An 18,859-nucleotide genomic window follows, 5' to 3' on the forward strand; every position below is an offset into this window, starting at 1 on the left:
GAATACTGTCATGATGTGGGCATTAGGACTCACTCCTGGCAGAAAGGTTCACAGCGGTGGTGAATGAATGTGCATCGTAGAAGTCAACTTCCAGGCCTAGCGGCTGTCATCACAGCATGGCTGCCCCCCTCTCTGTCTCTCTGTCTCTCTGTCTCTCTCTCTCTCTCTCTCTCTCTCTCTCTCTCTCTCTCTCTCACTCTCTCACTCTCTCTGTCTCTCAGCATCATTAATTGAAATTGCTATGCCATGGTGAAATCAGTCAACCACATGTTCTTCCTTGCATGTGGAGGAATTCAAAACACCAAGAAAAATCAGTTCTACCTCTACTATCATTTTGTGAATTTTTATTAACAAATGCATTGATTTGTGATGAGCTTTGTTATTTTAGTTATCATCCTTTGATTATCAATGCTGGCATACAGCACCAATCACGCAGTACATTAGATACTAAAGTTGTTTAATATGAACCATTCTAAGCTGTTGTAAATTTTAGCAGAATTTGTAACATAAATTAAACAAAAATATGGGTTTTTATGCATTCATTTTAACATAAAATGTATTATGGCAGATATACTGGGCTTCCCTGCTGATGCCTATGTTCAGTGCTCTGTCTAATATGCTGCTGTGCCATAAAGATGATTTTTTACTGTATTTTTTATACAATTTACACTATATTCAACATTTTAATACCTGACACCAAGTATTAAAATGCTGATTTAGGTGAGTGAGTGTGTAACTATCTACATTAACATTGTATTGGCATAGCCAAAGGGAACATTGAAAATTTCAGTTCTCATTTCCTCAGCTGTGTTTGCCCACCATGCCATGTTGGATTGGAATTGTGGTCTGAAATATTCTTTATCTTCTCAGCTAATCCAATATTCTATTTGTATGGTTTGAAATTGAGTTTAAAATGTCAATATCCCTTCAAAAGCTGAGCCGTTAACTGAATTTATGCTGAAACTCATGTTCTGTTAAGCACAAATCGAAGAAAGATGCATTTATGGTATCACTTTGCTTCATCTTTTCTTTGTTGAAATGAACACAGTAGCCTACTGTGAGTGAGTTGAGAGGAAAGATAAACACATTTCATTCAAATTCCCTTATTCCTTGTTCCTTCTAAAATTATTATATTGAATGATGGCAAAGAATACTTGATCTGATAGACTAAGCTTTCTTTCTATGTAATTAATATATAAGTTATTATTTGAATGAGAAGTAATACGTAATATGTAACAGGGCTTTTTAGGGCTTTCCCCAACATCGCCCACAACAAATAGGGAAAAATGTAAAATCAATATTAAAGAAGAACATAATCAGTCTAGGGCACCTTTAAAAACAAAACAAGGTGAATGACAGTTATTAAAATTGACTTCGCTCCGAGCCATAAACTGTTTGCCAAGAATGTCACTAAAAAAATCCATAGGACAGTTTCCATCCCCTCGGGAGTTTAGCTTCATTGATAATGCATATGAGAAGGATGAGTGATGGTGCCTAACAGCTTCATAAAACCCCTTACGGCAACGGAGAAGACTCTGAATCCACTTAAGAGCAGTATTCCTCTCGTGCCGTAACTAGGGAAAGGCCTGATTGTCTGTCTGAGCCGCGCCGGTCATGCTCCATACTGTCAGAGCAAATGAAGTCAAACGGAGGCTTAATTACAGCGATAAGTTGTTGCCCTGCGGCTAAAACCATCTTATCACTAAACAGCTGGGAAGAATTTTCTATTACTTGATGAATGCATAATTGGGTCCAGGGTGACTGTCAAAGAGCAGTTTTTTTAAAAGTACAACAAGGCCTCCTGCTGTGTTTTTTTTTTCACATCCTAAGGGTGTGTGCGATTATGGTGTGTTTTGCAATTATATGATTCAGCATGGCTTGTAACATTCATGTAAATAAGCTTTTAAAATTCATTAACCACAGCTACTGTTGGGGTTTGACATTATTGTTTTGTAGAATCACTACAGTACTTAAATTTCCACTTATGAAATTCAATGTGGATTAACATAATTTGATTCCCGGGTGATTGTGCAGTGAAGCGTTCCTATACTGTAAAGAGCTGCCTGAACCAAATGGCACGCAACCGCACGGCAAGATTTGCTCTTGGCAAAAGACGGAGCATCATTTATTCCATGTTGCCCTATACAGTACAAACTGTTCCTGGCGTAATGGAAGAGGCATCGCACTTTTATCCGTGGAACATTTGCCTCTGTTTGAATCACACAACAGCTTTAACCGCCGCTTAAAAAAAGAGACATGGCGGGTCGAGGTGGTTGTTTTCTGAGCGGTAAGCTCGGCTCCTTAAACGGCTTCTACAGCACTATAGCATAAGAAGTAATTGTTGTAATTAGACACACTGGGAGATCTCGAGTCCAGAAGCCACTCAAGTCTCCCTCTCTCTCCACAGAAATGTAAAGCACGAACAAAGGTGGGGGAGAAGCAGGTGGCGCAGAGGGCTCTTATAAAAATAAAACGATACACAGACAGAATGACAGACATACCACATACTGGACTGAAATACTAACACAGCAGAAATATGTGAACATTGTGTGTATGCATATCTTTAGACACACATGCACAAAGAAATAGACAAGTAAGACACACACGCACTCAAAACCTGGAGAATTTAGGTAATTTTTTCTCACTCTGTCTCACTCTTTATGTGTCTCCTGTCTCCCTCTCGCCCATTTTCCCTCTCTGTCTTTGTCTTGCTCTTTTCATTTCTCTCCTTTGTTTGTCCTTTCTCTCTCTCCCTCCATTCTCTTTCTCTCTCTCTCCAGCTCTCTCTCTCTCTCTCTCTCTCTCTCACACACACACACACATACAATCCTCAGCTGTGCCAGTTGTCAATATATGTACTCAGAGAATAGCCAGCTGAGCTGCTCCATGTTGTTATGATTGTCAGTATTGATGGAGAGTAGAGATGTTGAACTACTAGACATAAGATGGAGGCATGGGCATTCAGACTTTACAGATATTTACACAAGTCTGAGGCTGTTGCCACACTGCTTTTCTTTAGCTTTTGAACAATTACAAGAGAAAATCTGCTTTAGCGTATGTACTGTACTGTGTGCGAATGCTCAATATACTATACTGTACTACTATATATATATACTATATACTATATACTATACTGTACCTGTGTATAGCAGTGGTTGATTTTGTTCTTATGGGATCAATCCAACTTACTGCTTACTGCTTTTGATGAAATATCATTACTAAGTCTGAGTTTCATATTTGATGTTAATGTGGCTTATATTTCTGATCAGCAGGAAATATGCTCACAGCAGAGATAAACAACTCCGCATGTAAATGTTACTCAAATGTTCACACTCTGGGATACACTGGGCAAACATTCACACATTCAGACACACACACACACACACACACAGATATACCCTCGACAACAGCCTTACCTATTATCGGAGCAGCCAGAAGAATACATTTTATCACCTCACATCATCTTTTTCAAAAGCGACGACGAAGCGTGTTGATAAACAAAATGTGGTATATCTATTGATTGGATCTACCGATTGGTTGTCCAGGCAGCACTGTCGTCTACCAACAGGTTTCAGATTTTCTCATTTGCTGCGGTGGGCCTCTGAGCCTGCCTCACAACATCCTCCCTGTGTTTCTGTTGGGATCAGAATGCAAAGCTATTACACACTGGAGGGTTTGTCTCAATCACACCGAATGGCTATGAATTTTAAATGCGGGATTAGGGCCTACAGAGAAGCAGGCACATGGGAGAGACTCAGTCAGTTGAGTGCTAATTTGATTTTTTTAAAATATTTTTTTTACAAACAGCTCTGGCAATACATTGTTAGCGGGGAGGATGCATTGCTTTTGCTTCACTCCCTCAACTGCTCTCCTAAATCAAAGCGCACCAGGAACAAATATTCTCTCCAAAAGGAAATGATTCGACTGTGGTGAACATTGTGTTTTGCATATCACAGAATTAGCCACCTGCATTCAGGATAGAAAGTCTTTAGAAGTGGGAGCCAGTTACTGGCCAGACAGTCCAATACGAGGAGTCCAAACCTCAACACTACTCCTTCTTAAATTAGATATCTGCATTCAGTCTTAGATGAATTGCTGCTATCGACCTCTCAGATGAAAGATAGATAGCTTACACATTCCAATACGCTTTATGAAACTTATTAGATGTGTGCTTTGAAAACTCTGGGCAAAGCAGAAAAAATAGAAATAATGCAGTGTGTAAAGCTTCAAGTGTACAGTGTTTGAATTTAAAGACGTCCCTATTTTCAAGCTCACATGTATTCTTTACTTTTACTTCTCAATTTGCTTCATATCATTAGTGACAGGGAAGGGGAGTCCTGTTTTTTGGGCTCCTTGTAAACGCTGAAGCGCTCTGCTCCGCTGGGCAGGTAGACGGGGCAGACCATCCATTTCAATGTAATTGACCGTTTGTCATCCTTTTGTTGTTCCAGGTGGAGAGTTCTATGAAACATCCCCGTATGAACCCGTGGCACCCGTCCGACACCCCGACGCGTTCCGCTTGGCCTCCATCATCTCAGGTAACACTGACGGCACGGGCCTGATCCTTAATTTACCCTTGGTACTTTATCACATGAGTGGAACAAAGATGTAGCAGATATACGCCTTCAAAAAACCATGGTTTCATGCTCTCGCAGAGGGCGGGATGACGGTTCCTTTGGGATAAATAACAACGGAGCGCGCCAAAGAGCCTGTGCGGACAACTTATCTTATTTCACTGACATTTCACTTGTCTGCTGCCATGGCCTTTGAATGAATTGGGTGCTTATCTTTTGATCTGTCTTGTAATGCACAGGAGGAGGGGGGGGTTATGTTGAGGTAAACCATATACTCTCTGTGTACTACCCTACATTTTCCCCATCTATTGATTTTGCCTTCAGTTTGATTTCCTATTTGGTTTACTAATTAAACAGCCTAGCACTCAGCAGGGGAGCTATAGCTTGCTCTGTAATTTACTGGTTATTACCGTCAGGGCATTACTAATCAATGCAGATCTTATAAGACACAGCTACAATGGCTGATGCAGTGGGGAGAAGCTAGTTGTACAATAGGTGTGAATGGTCACGGGGACGCTGCCTGTCCATTGCCAGAGCTACAGGCTACAGTCACTTGAAAATTCAGTCGTTTCCTTTCATCCAGTTCCGACAGAAATTGCCGGAGGATGTTCCATTCCCTTTTTTTTTGCCAAAAGCAATATACACACACTGAAGACAGCACATTTTCCTTTTTTTCTTGGCTGATGTATCTTGCTTTGTTTTATATCTGGGAGGTACACGAAAGACACGCTTTTTGCATAATCCCTTTAGCTTGAAGTCAGCCGTGTATCACTTGTTTTTGAAAATACGCTTGTTTGATATATTGAAAGAAACAGAGAGTACCAGAGAAAATATAAAAAAGCACAGGCTTTGATTACTTTGGAGTTTTGGGATATGATGGGAAACTGCCTTCCTTGATTTAAGTGCATATTCAATAATCAAATCAGGAGTACAGTCACGCACATATATACCAATGTCCAAGTACAAGCACTAACGCTCCCTGGTAACACAGGGAGCATGGTGTGGTGTACCTTGACATATTAAGATACAACAGGGGAGTCATTACTGTATCCATTTTGTTTCAGCTGTTTCCTCCATTCTCTCCAAGGTGAAATATTGGATTTGCTCTCCGAAATCTATTTAGCCGCAAGCTTTCCTCATTATTTATCATTTCCGAGGACAGAGTAATTGATTGTGGCGCTGAGAGAAAACCACGGGCAAACAGATAAGTAATTACACACTTGTTCTATGGAAATACTTCTCACTTCGATTACCAAACCCCACAAAAGTATTCATAATCACGTCTATAAATGTTAAACTGTACAGAGACTCAGGGAATATATGATATCTGCTTGAGCTGATGAGGACAGGGGGATGTATACTCTCCAAGAGGAAAGTTGGAAAATTGAAAAATAATCTCTAGTATTTGAAGAGTTTTTAGTCTGGGAGAAAGATAAGGGGCAGAACTAGTGATAGAAATTGAAAAAACTGAAAAAAAACATATATACTTAGAGGTCACAGCGAAACAAAATATAAGGAGAGTCTGTTTCTGCAGTGCCCCAAGTCATACCTGCCAAATCTGCTGTTTTCATGGCTTCAAGGCGGAGTCACTGTACATGTCAATAGCCTTCAACTCAGATCAATAGTATGTGGGTTGGTTGCGTAGCTCATAGGATCCTTCCACCACAATCCATGAAGAGCCCGATCAAAGCCCAAATGATCACCATATTACCCAAAAGCATGCAAAGATATCATTGACTGTAATTCTTAATATGCTCCATGTGAAATGTATTCTGTTCTCTTGACCCAGTGTTGAGCTAATTAACTTATTAGGAGCAGAGGGCAGGCTAGAGGGGTCCCTCCAGGAATTGAGTTTGACACCCCTTAGTTAGACCTTCTAACTCTCAGCACTAAGCCTCTCACCTCTCAGCTCAGCGTACCCACCATCCAATTAAATCCAGAAAGCTATTTCTACGGCTGGGGAAAAAGGACCAGTGCAACAGCCGTGCTCAGCATGCTGTGGAAATGTTAGACATTTTCACGTTGCTCTCATAACAATTACTATTACTAACCCGAACACTCAGGTCTCTTGTGTATGTGTGTTACAGGTTGGGTTATTTAGGTGTTTGAGTGTATCTGTGGGTGTGTGTGTGTGTGTGTGTGTGGGGGGGGGTGTTTGTGCAAGCTTGTATGTTTTTGGTTTTGTTTGCCTATGTGCCTGTGATAGCGTATATACTTTGTTGATATGCTACATTATTCTGCGTGAACTTTATAATCAGTTTACCCTTAAAATTAGTCCAGCTTGTCTCTCTGTGGGTCCGTAATGAGAGTTGTTGTGAGAGGCTAACTTATCCGAGCGTCCTTCCTAACAGTCAGCGTTTTTCTAACAAGTTTGAATTAAACAACAGTGAATAATCCACAGAAGATGGGCATGGCAGTGTTCGTTATTTCAATTTGTTAGTACATTTCAGCCGTCCCTTGCTGACATGGTGGGAATACACAAGGCAGCAGGTTATTCTCACCTGACAGCCCGCCACCCACCACTGCCACACACACACACACACACACACACACACACACACACATCTTGAAGCATTGTTTCAATACACCGTGCATTATTGCCATTCATTATTGACTGTTGAAGGAGCTAAACAGCATGCATATTAAGGCTGAAGGGCCACTGAAGACGCTCGAGCTTTGAATTCCAAAGAGAGAGCGAGCGAAACTCGGAAGGCAGATGCTCATAAACAGCTCAAGTATTTAGAAATGTGTTTACAAGGATGTAATATTCCTTTGGACACCCCTCCACTCCCCCCAAACACACACACACACACACACACACTTCTCACATACAAACATTTAGCCCTCTCTCATCACTTCCCTCCCCGTGCTTCTCTCTCCCTCTGCCTCTCTCTCTCTCGTCCTCGCGCTGTTTCATATTCCACCACTAATTCCGCACTCAGAGGTAAAACTCAGTTGAACCTTCGGAACAGAACGTCTCCTGAACTCCACCGCTCTCCCTCTGATGACGTCCACACGTCTCTAACACGCTCAGTCAGGCTTAGGGAGATGATGTTGTAGATCCGGCGTGCCCTCTCCCTCGCCTGGCCCCCTGGATACCCCGCTGTGACACAGAGTACAGAGCTAATGACTGATGAGCCCTTTGACACGGAAATGCTTGACATGCTCCTCAGGGTCCGGACTAAAGACTTCCCTAACAAGCTCTCGCACGCTCACCCAGGGCCGTATTAAATCCAAACTTTGGCACCTTTCCTAATTACTGAGAACATACCCGGAGCCAAGAGCCTCTTCCTAACCTGGCTGAACTCCCCTCCGCAGCGCGGCGTCCCTGGAGTATGGGATGATATATGAAATGCAGAATTCAAATAAGGCTGAGAGAGAGCAATTACTGGGGAAGGAAGATCCCTTGCTCTTAGGGAAAAAAAAAAAAAACCCCACCAAAATCCAGATACAGTGTACGTGAATGGTTTTTCCACTCCCTCCCGTTCGTACGTGGAGTCTCTCTCTCTCTCTCTCTCTCTCTCTCTCTGTCTCACTCCATTTCTTTCTCTCTCTCCATTGTGCCTCTTTCTTCTCTCTCCCTTTCTCTCATTTTCTCTCTCAGTCTGTTTCTTTCTCCTTCTTTGTCTCCTCTCTCTCACTCTCTCTCTTGCTCTCTATTTCTTTGCTCTTTCCCTCTCTGTGCACGCTATATGTGTGGAATGAGTAGATGGTTATTTTCACTATATTGCCATCGCCAGGGTCTAATTTATGGTGCCCATGGAGTAGGAACCCTATTAAAAGCCTATTTACAGTCTGAATCAAACAGCGGGATCACCAAAAAGAATGACTGTACTCTAACTGCTGTTCGACATCGACAAAATCTTTTACACGGCCACATTTTCCATGCACACAGAGGTAGTTGTGAGTAAACATCAATAGACCTTGAATTTTAATCTCCTATTTTGTGTCAGTTAAACTAGTCACATTACCCCAAAACATGCATTACATGCATATACACCAAAAACAAATTTTTCCCTCATAGACACAGCACAAACTGTATACTGACAGACATGAATATTTATTGTTCTGCAGTTAATAGGCACCTAGCTGTAATGGGACAATCAGACTATTGATGACTAATTCTACACTTAATGGCGCTGATTGTTCTGTGTCGACCGCCATCTATCCATCCATCCATCCATCCATCCATCCACCCGTCCATCCATCCATCCACTCGCTCAGTCAATTCCTCAATCGCTCATTAATGCGCAGTGCAGCAGACAGCAAGGTAGGTAAATAGATGTGTGGACTATTGTGATGCTGAGAGCTGTTGATTGCACTGCTGATGGGCTGGGTTAATTATTCTGAGCAAGAGTCGCACATCTTTCCTCAATTAGGCTGGGTTAATTGAAAGCTCTCCAGCATGTCTCTGTAAGTGGCTGTCCAATCTGTTAGTCTGTCCTCTCATTTCATCTCTCTATCTGTCATGATCAGCTGCTGTAATCAACTGCTCAAGCCTCCTCTCCCTCTTAAAGCTTTTTCCATTTTTGTAAGTCGCTTATCATTGGCTTATCAACCCCTTCCTCCTCACATTATAGCGGAATATGTTTGCTGAAAACCTTCATCGTAATGCACTTGGAAAATCAATTATCACTCTGTAACACAATACTGCACATTTCCCCTCCCATCTCCATTGCTATCCTTCTTTCCCCCTCTCCTCCTCCTCCTCCTCCTCCTGCTCTCCTCCTGCTTGTGTGTGAGTACGTCAGAGCCATCAAGAGGGCTTTGTGTCTTATGTTCGCCTCAGGACATCTTTTTAGGTTTGAGCACCGAATTCAATCTCGGCTCCCCAATCAGAGGTAGTAAAAACCCGTCCGTAGCTGCAGCCGCAAAAGCAGCTTCAGCCCTGCTTGGTCAGATAAATCTTCGTAGCTCATCCTTCTCCTATTTTCTTTTCATCCCGGACCCCCCAGTGGCCCACATTAGAGCCTGCAGATGGCCAGGGGAGATTTAGGAGCTGCAATCCATCAATGTTATGTAGCTCGGGCCGCTGGACAGCCGTCCCGCTAACCTCCCCTCCAGCTGGACCGTACTGGCCCCCTTCAGGCCCCACTGGCCCACTTTAGTAAAACTTTGGCCCTACCTCAGCCTCTTCGTGCCCGAGGCCAAAGCCGGCTCTCGTTTTGATTCTCATTCTAATCACAGATCAATCGAGCCGGATTGCTCTTTCCCCCTCGACAGGGTCGGCTAATTGTCCCGTATCCTGCGCTGCGTCGGTGTGGGTTGGTTTTGGAAATGGTTTGTGCCCAGGAAATGGTTTGAGCACAATTTTGTTTGTCTTTTCAGTCTCTTGCACTAACAAGACTCTGAGTGTGTTATGTTGTTAGACATCTGTTGTTGAATGTTTATCCTCTCCCCTCTGAGAGTGAAGAATAAACAAGGTGGCATCTTAAGGCTGATTTGAAGATGGTGTGATGTTTGTTGTTGTTGTTGTTGTTTTTTAATAACAGACATAAAAAGCTTAATGCTCTTATCATTTGGATAGAGCAGGCAAAGTGCTCCCTGGTGGTCTGGTGACAAACACTGACACAGACACAGTACTATTTTGAACACCTGCGCTCGCTGAACTCAGAACATGTCGCTGAACACCCTGGCTGTTTATCTGAGCACCTGCTACATTTAACCTTGATACATCCAAAATAAAAGCCTTGGTTAACCAAAAGCCAGATTAACTGTGTTCTCTTTTGTCTGTGATGAAATCCCGATTCTCCACTTCTGCTGTTTCTCAGTGGCAGTGAGTTTTGTTTTATCTGACGTGATCTGAAACCGCAAAATCATTTATTTTGGGGTTTGTTTATTTTTTCCCTGCTGTGATGTGATGTGTCTGTTCTATGTATCCCCATTTCTAGGATTGATAATGCGCGATGCACCACTTGGAAACAATACAGCGTCTCTGGCACTCCCCTCTAAAATAAATGGTCTTCTTCCTGCTCCGGGCCGTCTGATAGACACAGAGTGAGATTGGTTCTGTTGAATAAGAGATGAATCTCTCTGGGTGTCACCATGCCTCCACGACCTCTGAAATATCATTATCTACAGGGGAGGGAGGTTAACTTGTCTAATATAGCCTGAATACAAGAGAGGGGTGCCACGAGTGAACATGATGCTGTTTTATTACTGGTATATCTCAGAAACAGGTGTGAATTCTTACTGCAGCCCTGGTATACGCAGTATCTCACAGAACACCCAAACACACCTAATGACATAATCTGTTTTCCACAAATATGATGTGCAGCCCGAGGGGTAATTGTAATGTTTCAGTTTGTGATTACACTGGAAGGGGGAAAAAAAAGGAAACTTAATCATGTACTTGAACCATCCAATAGGAGGCTCATACAGCACAGCATGTATTGCAGCACAGAGTCTTTGCCAAGTCCTTGAGCTGAGCACGTTTCTGAGAGGATGTTACAGTATTTAGTGTTGTTTCCCACTGACCAGTATTTTCGTCAATACGCTTCAAGACGTGACATTCACACCGTGTCGATATATCGCCAAGGACTAATGTTTGCTCTGCACTTTTTCCATTAAGCTAATTAAAGCGTTTACTTCAGTATACTTCCAACAATGGAAACATTAAAATAAATCAAATTCATATTAGTTAAGGGTAACCTAAATTTCAATATGATAAACAGCAACTTGATAATGCACTAATATTATGATCATCACCTCATACTAATGAAAATACCTGCAAATGAATAGTATATAAGCATCCAATTTGGAATCATAGCTTAATTCATTCATATTTCACCCAAGGTCTGAGACGGACTGAATCAATAATTCGGTTAGAATGGATATGGGCAAGCTGCGGGCGTCTCTCCAGTGGCTTTCTGTTGGTTGCAGAAACGGAGAAGCGTACATGATATCGAAGAGCCTCCTTCAGTGTACAAGTCTAACATTTCCAAACGTTGTTGTGTTGTTTGTTGCTGTCTAAACTGTATCAAATTGATGATGTTGAATCATAGGATCAATGGATTTGTATCCATCTGGCATGATTGTATTTGATCCAGGTTTTGTTTGATCAGGTATTATCAGCTGCAACAGACAGTCCAAGTTCGTCTGTACTGTATGAATTCAAAACATGTATCCCTATGTGGAAATGTTCATAGAAAACGATGAAATCCACGTCCAAGTCTATTTCAAGTGTATTTCTCATCACAGTGGTATATGAAATCTGACAATTCAGTAGATTGCCAAGTGTGTTTCAAACCATAAGGCTTTGAACTACCATTCCCTTGCAGTTTAGTTCTTTGTGTTTTTGTTCCCTCCCTTCCCTGTATCCCCTGCTCAGGAATGCACACGGTGGCCCCGAAAGGTTTCCAGTGTCCCGACACCGGCAAGAACTGCAACCCCTGCCTGGACGCGGCCAAAGCCTGCAACCTCAACAGCACCTGCAAGAAGCAGCGCTCCGCCTACATCGCCACCTGCAGCAAGGGGGACCCCAACAAGAGTGAGACCTGCAACCGGAAGCGCTGCCACAAGGCCCTGAGGCAGTTCCTGGATCGCGTGCCCCCGGAGTACAGCCACCGCCTGCTCTTCTGCCCCTGCCAGCACGAGGGCTGCTCCGAGCGACGCAGGCAGACCATCGTGCCCGACTGCTCCTTCAAGGATAAGGTCAAGCCCAACTGTCTGGAGCTGAGGAGGGTCTGCCGCCAGGACCCTCTCTGCAGGTGAACGGGACGGGGAGACGGGGGAAGGGGTGTCGTGTACCGTGCATGCGTCTGTGCGTATGATCTCTGTGTGTGAGCGGGAGAGAGAAAAGGAGAGAACGAGCTCAAGTGTGTGCAGATATTCATTTGTGTGCATATGTAAGCGATGTTGCGCAATGTGTGTGTGTGTGTGTGCGTGCGTGTTTGTTTTTTTGGGTGGGTGGACAGATTTTTTGGATGTATTGGATGAGCTCCCGCCAAACACATCTGAAGATTCATTATCATCTTCTTATATTCATGCAAAATGAGAAAAAGGAAAATTGAATCCGTGCGTTAGAGAGAGTTCCCGTTTGACTGCAATTTCCTTCCTCCCATGGCATTCTAAAGTTTTATATTTCTCTGCTGTAACTTTGCCAGGGAAGTAATTAGACTTTCAGGGAAGCTGTGGCTATTAGACGCAGGATGAAGACGTGAGGCTAAGTTGAAGGGACAACGCTCAATTAAGCTGAACAAAACATTAGTGGATCACTTTGGCTGCATGGGGGCCTCTATTGGATTCAAGCGGCCAGATTCAATTCACACCTACCCAGCCGTGACTTGTTTCCTTGTGTTAGTGCTGCTGAGAGCAGGTGAAACACAGCGGTAGTACTATCAGCCCAATCGGCTGTCAAGATCTTTTCCACCCTCCAAAACCATGTACTGTATGTGCCTGTCAATAGGCTACGCGTCCAAACGGCTGAAGGAAATATGTTCTGCATTCATTAGTCTAATAGCTTAAAAAATGTGGGACATTTGAATAATTTGAGGCGTTTAAAAGCTCATTTATGAGCCTAATGGAGTTCGACCGAGGGTTAGACCGCTGAGGACCCCCCGCTAAAAATAACAACCACGGTGTGAGACTTATCAGAAGGGAAAACTTTTGACTACTTTTCCATTTCCCAATGTGACAGATGATTAGGCAGCTGATACAATCCGGTGACAGTCAGCGGCGGGTCTTGACAGTGTTTGTTTGTGCGTTGAATACCCCAAGTGGCTGTCCAACCACAGATCTGGAGTCGTTGCTCCACCCGTCAGGGCAGAACAGTCTCTCTCTCTCTCTTTTTGTTTTCCGCTGCCTTTGTATTACTCACAGTATCAGCATCAGTAGACATGGCAGATGATAGCACCCTACTGGTTCATGATTACTTGCTGTAACTGTGCGGAAATCAGGCACTGGCCATTTATTCAGTAAAATCCTTTCAATTATTTTGAATGTTTCCTTCATTCTGACAGGTTTTAACTTTTGGGAATAATTCAATTAGTTTATTGTGGCGGACATGAGCAATAAATCACAGGAAAGTACTTGAAACCATTTCAAATAGTTTATCAATACATTTCTGCTGCACAAAAAGTGATGATATGCTGTGCAGAATGAATAGTAGGCAATGATGACTAAACTAAGTCTGAGAACATTTTGTACCCGGTTGTGTTACATATTGTTATCCTCTCTCCTGGATATCTAGCGAGAATGATTTGTTTTCCCTTTCCTCAGAAAGCTTTTTTCAGTTCACCTGTATACACTCCAAGAGTAAGAATGATTTACAGTCAGAAAAATTCGAGTTGCACTTTCTGTGATTACTCTCCTTTTATCCCCAGGTATTGAGAGGCAAACATGGCTTCCCTCCATGTGCTGTTTATATGTTTCTTTGCTCAGCAGGAGAGATCTAGTCATACACAACAATTCCCTGTGCCCAGTTTCTCTGTAGTTCACATTTATCCTGTTTCAGTAGAGGTGAGCAGCCTTCGAGGCTGAGCAGTAATGGCGAAAACCCAATTCCTTCCCGCCAATACTAAATCCACACATTGCGCTACTAAAGTAGGGAAAGTCTATCGCCTCTCCTCCGATTTATGATTGTCTTGATAATTACCTGCTCGCCTGTTTTGTGTAATCTGTTTTCAGGCCGAGTTGCTTTCTCTGACCTTTAAGCCCTCAGGTGTCTGCTGCGCCCCTCCTTATTGAGACGTATGAAATAGAACGTTAAAGCTCATTATCTTCTGCCCCATGGAGGTCAACACCTCAATGTGAGAACACACACTCATACAGCACGGACACACACTTAGAGGCATGCGCGTTGATACACCAACGTATTGTCATTCAGCAACCACACACACACACACACACACACACACACAGACACACAGACACACACAACCCGCTGTGAGCTTGAACGTGACCATAATAATCCGCTGCTTGAGTGCCGCATTCTCCCGCAGTGAATAAGTGCTGCCATGCAAGAGAATGTCACTAAGATTCAATTACACTGAGATGACATTGGTCAGCGCTGGGCTGACAATGTTCTCTGATTGGTGATTTTATCCTGCCTTGAGGTGTCCACAGTAATCCACTGTGATATTCTTAAAGTGACAGAAAAGTCTCCTCTATCAGTGTAGACGTTGCATGAAGTCAGGCATCATGTCCTCTAAGTGAGCGTCATGGGAAAGTTATATGTCCTCCTCCCCATGTTTCTAGCATAGACCTTGGAAACACTTTATCTTTTGTTTTTTTTTTCTGAACTAGGGCTTGATTTGATCTGGTAATTCACTGATTTTTTTTTTTCTCCCTAATATCAACATCAGTGCCGGACTAAAAAAAATCCAGTGTGGGTAGGTGCATAAAACCAGAATATTCGTTACTCTCTTAATTTGTTGTGCAGCTTCAATATGTTGCGCAAGCAAGTTTGAATTTAAAACACATTTATGATCCTAATGAAGCCAAAGTCCAGAGGTGAAGATTTGTTTTGAACAACCTCCATGTGGAACTCAATTGTACAACCCTAGAAACAACCTTCTCAAAAACATTTTACAACACTAAGTATAACTCACAACTCTCAAGCACAACCCCACAGCCCAGAAACTAGCTCTGGCTCCGTCCTCCCCTGCCAGAGATATGTTGATAAAAGCAGGAGAAGATCATTGAACGACAGGCCTGTCTCCCGCGGGGACGCCTGTCTGACTCCAAACAGGCGGTACACAGCCAGCCCAAGCCCATTTCATTTTAACACCAGGGAGGGACGGAGAGAAAGAGGGATGGAGGAAGGATGAGAGGGAGGGAGGGGTGGAGGGAAGAGGAGAGATAATGAGACAGAGAGAGAAGGTGGAGAGGGAGGGAAAGTTGTAGGATCGATCCGGGCCGTAAAGCTACTGCAGCAGGTTGGAGGTCAGTGCTGTGGTCACAGAGCTATGGATCTCTGCAGCAGGCTCTGCTGGCCATCTCAACCAGCTGCTTAGCTCCCCGTAACACACTCCGAATAAGGGGTCACGGCTCAAAACACGGCCAAGTCAGAATGGATTTAAAAATGTATACTTACCTATTTTATAATTTATTTTAGACTTTGAAAAGGCAGCAGCTCCTCGCTTTACACTCTGAAAATGCCTTCAAATACTTTCTTTTTGGAGTTTTTGCTTGAGCATGTTGGGTGCCAGATTGGCTGGGGTTTTCACCTTTGGAGACTGTTCAAATTGTTCCAGGTGGAGCCCAGAACTCAATCAAACACAGATTAAATATTTGAAAGGATTTCAAATATAGAATTTTGGCTTGGGCTTATGTGGCATATTGCACTTGAAGAGTTCATTCTCTCCGTAGTCTCTATGGAGGAATTAGCTGACATACTGCAGCCCACTCTGAGATCTGGGGACCATCGATGGACACAGAACAAGCGGTAAAAAAAGGCGCCTCTTATTTCTCACTCCTGGTTGGACTTGCGCTGCGGTTATTATGTTATTACTTACTATAATCCTGCACAAACAGACAGAAACAGACATTTCTCCCTGTTATTGTTCTTCTTCTATTTTCCTTCTTTTTTTCTCCTCTTCTCAGCCCTCTATTACCACTATCCTACTGATGGATCCATTGTTTATTCAGTTGGGACTGCTGAGTCCACAGAGTGACGATAGGCTATATTTGGATGTGCTGTGGTGGGCTGTGTAGTGTGTGTGTGTGTGTGTGTGTGTGTGTGTGTGTACTTGTGTGCGAACGTATGTATGCCAACAGAGTCCGGAGTGACTCCCTGTCCATTCCCAGGTCAATCCACTCTGCGCAGGCCCCGTGAAACCCAACCCAAAGACTATTGAGTCGTATATGTGTACTGTATTGATTGTCTAAGGGATCAATGCAACACTTCTATCTTTGATTTATATCCCCTGGTCTCCAGGCTCACTGGGTGCTCTTTGATTGAGTTCTCTGGCCACTAGTTTTCAAAGTGGGGAGCTGAGAGACAATCGATCACTGTACAGGTAACCTGACCCAGTTTGGGGGATATACCAGGCCTTTTGCTTACAGAAAACTCACCCTGCTACTCTTTCTCTCTCTCTCTCTCTCTCCCTCTCTCTCTCTCTCTCTCTCTCTCTCTCTCTCTCTCTCTCTCTCTCACACACACACACACACACACACGCACACACACACACACATGCATACACACACACACACACTGCCCTAAATCAACAGCCTGCTCTGCTGTATCTGACAACTCAAGTCTCCACTGAGGGGGAACAGTGTAGGGAGAATGACTGGCCCAGATGGCATTACGCTGTAGCTTCTGAAGACGAAGCTGAAAGAAATCAGGATGCTATTGCACTTTTATCATCAGTTTCTCTCTCGCTCTCTCTCTCTCTCTCTCTCACACACACACGCGCGCGCACGCACACACACACATACATACACACTGATACATCAAACTTCCCTTAGCCTTATAAGTTTGTACTCAAGGTAATACCTGGACTGTGTTCCTATCTCCCCGGTTACAATACAAGCTATCAAAGTGAAGTGTCTTTTCTGATAGTGTAAAGCTCTGGTTTTGCAAGCGAAGCATGTGTCAATTGGTGACCTTTTCCCCATACATAGTACAGTTTGCTGCAGTATGCCGCTTTAATCAGGCCTCGGCTACTGCTAGAGACGTGCTCAGCTTGCTGGCTTCACATGAGAGCAGCAAACGGGGAGGGAGGAAGAGAGAGTGGCGAGAGAAAGTGAGAGAGCCAGCAAGTAAGACGGGGGTAGGAATTGGAAAAGAGGAGAGTCGTGCATTTAATTTCAATACATGGATTAGTATGTGCCCATTTACCTCCCTAACTGTAATCTCAAAGGGAACATGGTATGACGGAAAGCTACAGTCATTACCGGCCGAGGCCCGGATTGCCTGCCCCGCCTTCACAATCTCCTCTCCCTATCGTACCGCATCTATTATTAATGCTAACATTATCAATAGGACTTCAGACTTATCTTCAGAATGGTCCGTGTGCGATGTTGAATGTGGCAGTTAGCGTCCGCTCTTTCACTCTTTCTCATTCTAGTTCTCCATCATTCTGTCTGGTTCTCTCTGTCTGTCTCTCTGAACTTGTCTCTGCACTTCAGGACTCTTGCCTGAAAGCTGTAGTATGGTACCTTTCATTATGATATTACAAGAGAATTGTTTGTTATGTGACTAATAGCCATTTAATTACTGGTAATAACCGTTCTGCAGTGTAACCGCTAACTCACTCTGTCGCGTTTCAGGGACAGTTCATCCGTTTGTTTGACGTGTACACTTTGTCTGGGGAAGGCTGTTTGCTTTGTTCACAGAGTATTTAGGGAGTTCAGATAACCTTGAATAATCTACTCACCCCTTACCAAATAGACAGTACTGAGTCGTGTGTGTGGCACGCTTGATTTAGCATTCATTCCAGTGACATAACATTCAATAGGGGGGTTGCAAGACGTCAACAAAGCGTGGTGTCGAGGCAGAGGGAGAGAGAGAGAGAGAGAGAGAGAGAGAGAAAGTGAGAGAAACAATGAATTGCCGCTGATTATCTGGTCACCAAACAAGGAAAGTTAATCATGCGCAAGGAAGTGTTTCAAAATAAAAAAAAGGGTTAATTAAACCAAAGTATATGTTCAGATTGTTGCTTTGTTACTTTGGATCCGGTGCTTAATAATGCGGGGGAGGTTGTGCCACCAGACAGTTTCTTTGTTGGTTTCAATTCTCTGCTGAGTAATGGGGGAAAGGTTGTGTCACGAGACGGCTAAGCTAAACTGCCTCGTGTTTTGACTGAATGCCATCTGCCCACCATGCCCTTTCAGAGTATTGACTGGGAATCCCAATGAGTGCCTATAGCACTGCCAAAAAGGCAGGCCTCTGTCCAGGCACATTGAAGGGAAAATAGCCTTGAGCCGCGTGGATACAGTCGACATTAGTCTCTGACCAGAGCTACGGAGACACTGTTGTCTCAGGGTCAACAGGAGAAAGCTAGGTGGCAAAACAGACAGCATGGCAGGCAAATTAAAATAATTTCAAGTGTCCTTCATTGAAAACGAAAAAAAGAGGTCTGATGGGTTTTTGTATGCCCTTTTAACCAAAACATACTTATCATAGTGCTCTACTCGCAAGGTCAGCGCTGCGCTGTTAGGCTTTTCATAATAAATGTTATGACGTAACGAGCTGTGCTGCACAATGCAGAAAACTGTGTGTGTCAAATGAGAGTAATAGTCAAATCCCACTGTTGTCAAGCCCCTTTGTTTGCTTTGGCATTTAACACCAATCAAGTGACAAAAGGACACACAAGGCCGTTCGGTTCTATTGATTGAGC

General features: G+C 43.4%; 2 protein-coding genes across 2 annotated transcripts in view; one reads left to right on the top strand and one right to left on the bottom strand.

The window, feature by feature from the left end:
* Positions 1-18,859, top strand: part of LOC139933403 (GDNF family receptor alpha-2-like) — a 41,140-nt gene that overhangs the window by 7,062 nt on the left and 15,219 nt on the right. Inside the window, exons 3-4 of the mRNA XM_071927469.2 lie at positions 4,452-4,538; positions 11,905-12,283. Of these exons, the coding sequence (XP_071783570.2) occupies positions 4,452-4,538; positions 11,905-12,283 (466 nt within the window). The remainder of the gene's footprint in view (positions 1-4,451; positions 4,539-11,904; positions 12,284-18,859) is intronic.
* gig2p (grass carp reovirus (GCRV)-induced gene 2p) overlaps positions 1-18,859 on the bottom strand; it is a 359,050-nt gene that overhangs the window by 1,606 nt on the left and 338,585 nt on the right. The gene's annotated exons all lie outside the window — the stretch shown is intronic.

This window comes from Centroberyx gerrardi, chromosome 8 (genome assembly GCF_048128805.1).
Source record: "Centroberyx gerrardi isolate f3 chromosome 8, fCenGer3.hap1.cur.20231027, whole genome shotgun sequence".
NCBI lineage: Eukaryota > Metazoa > Chordata > Actinopteri > Beryciformes > Berycidae > Centroberyx > Centroberyx gerrardi.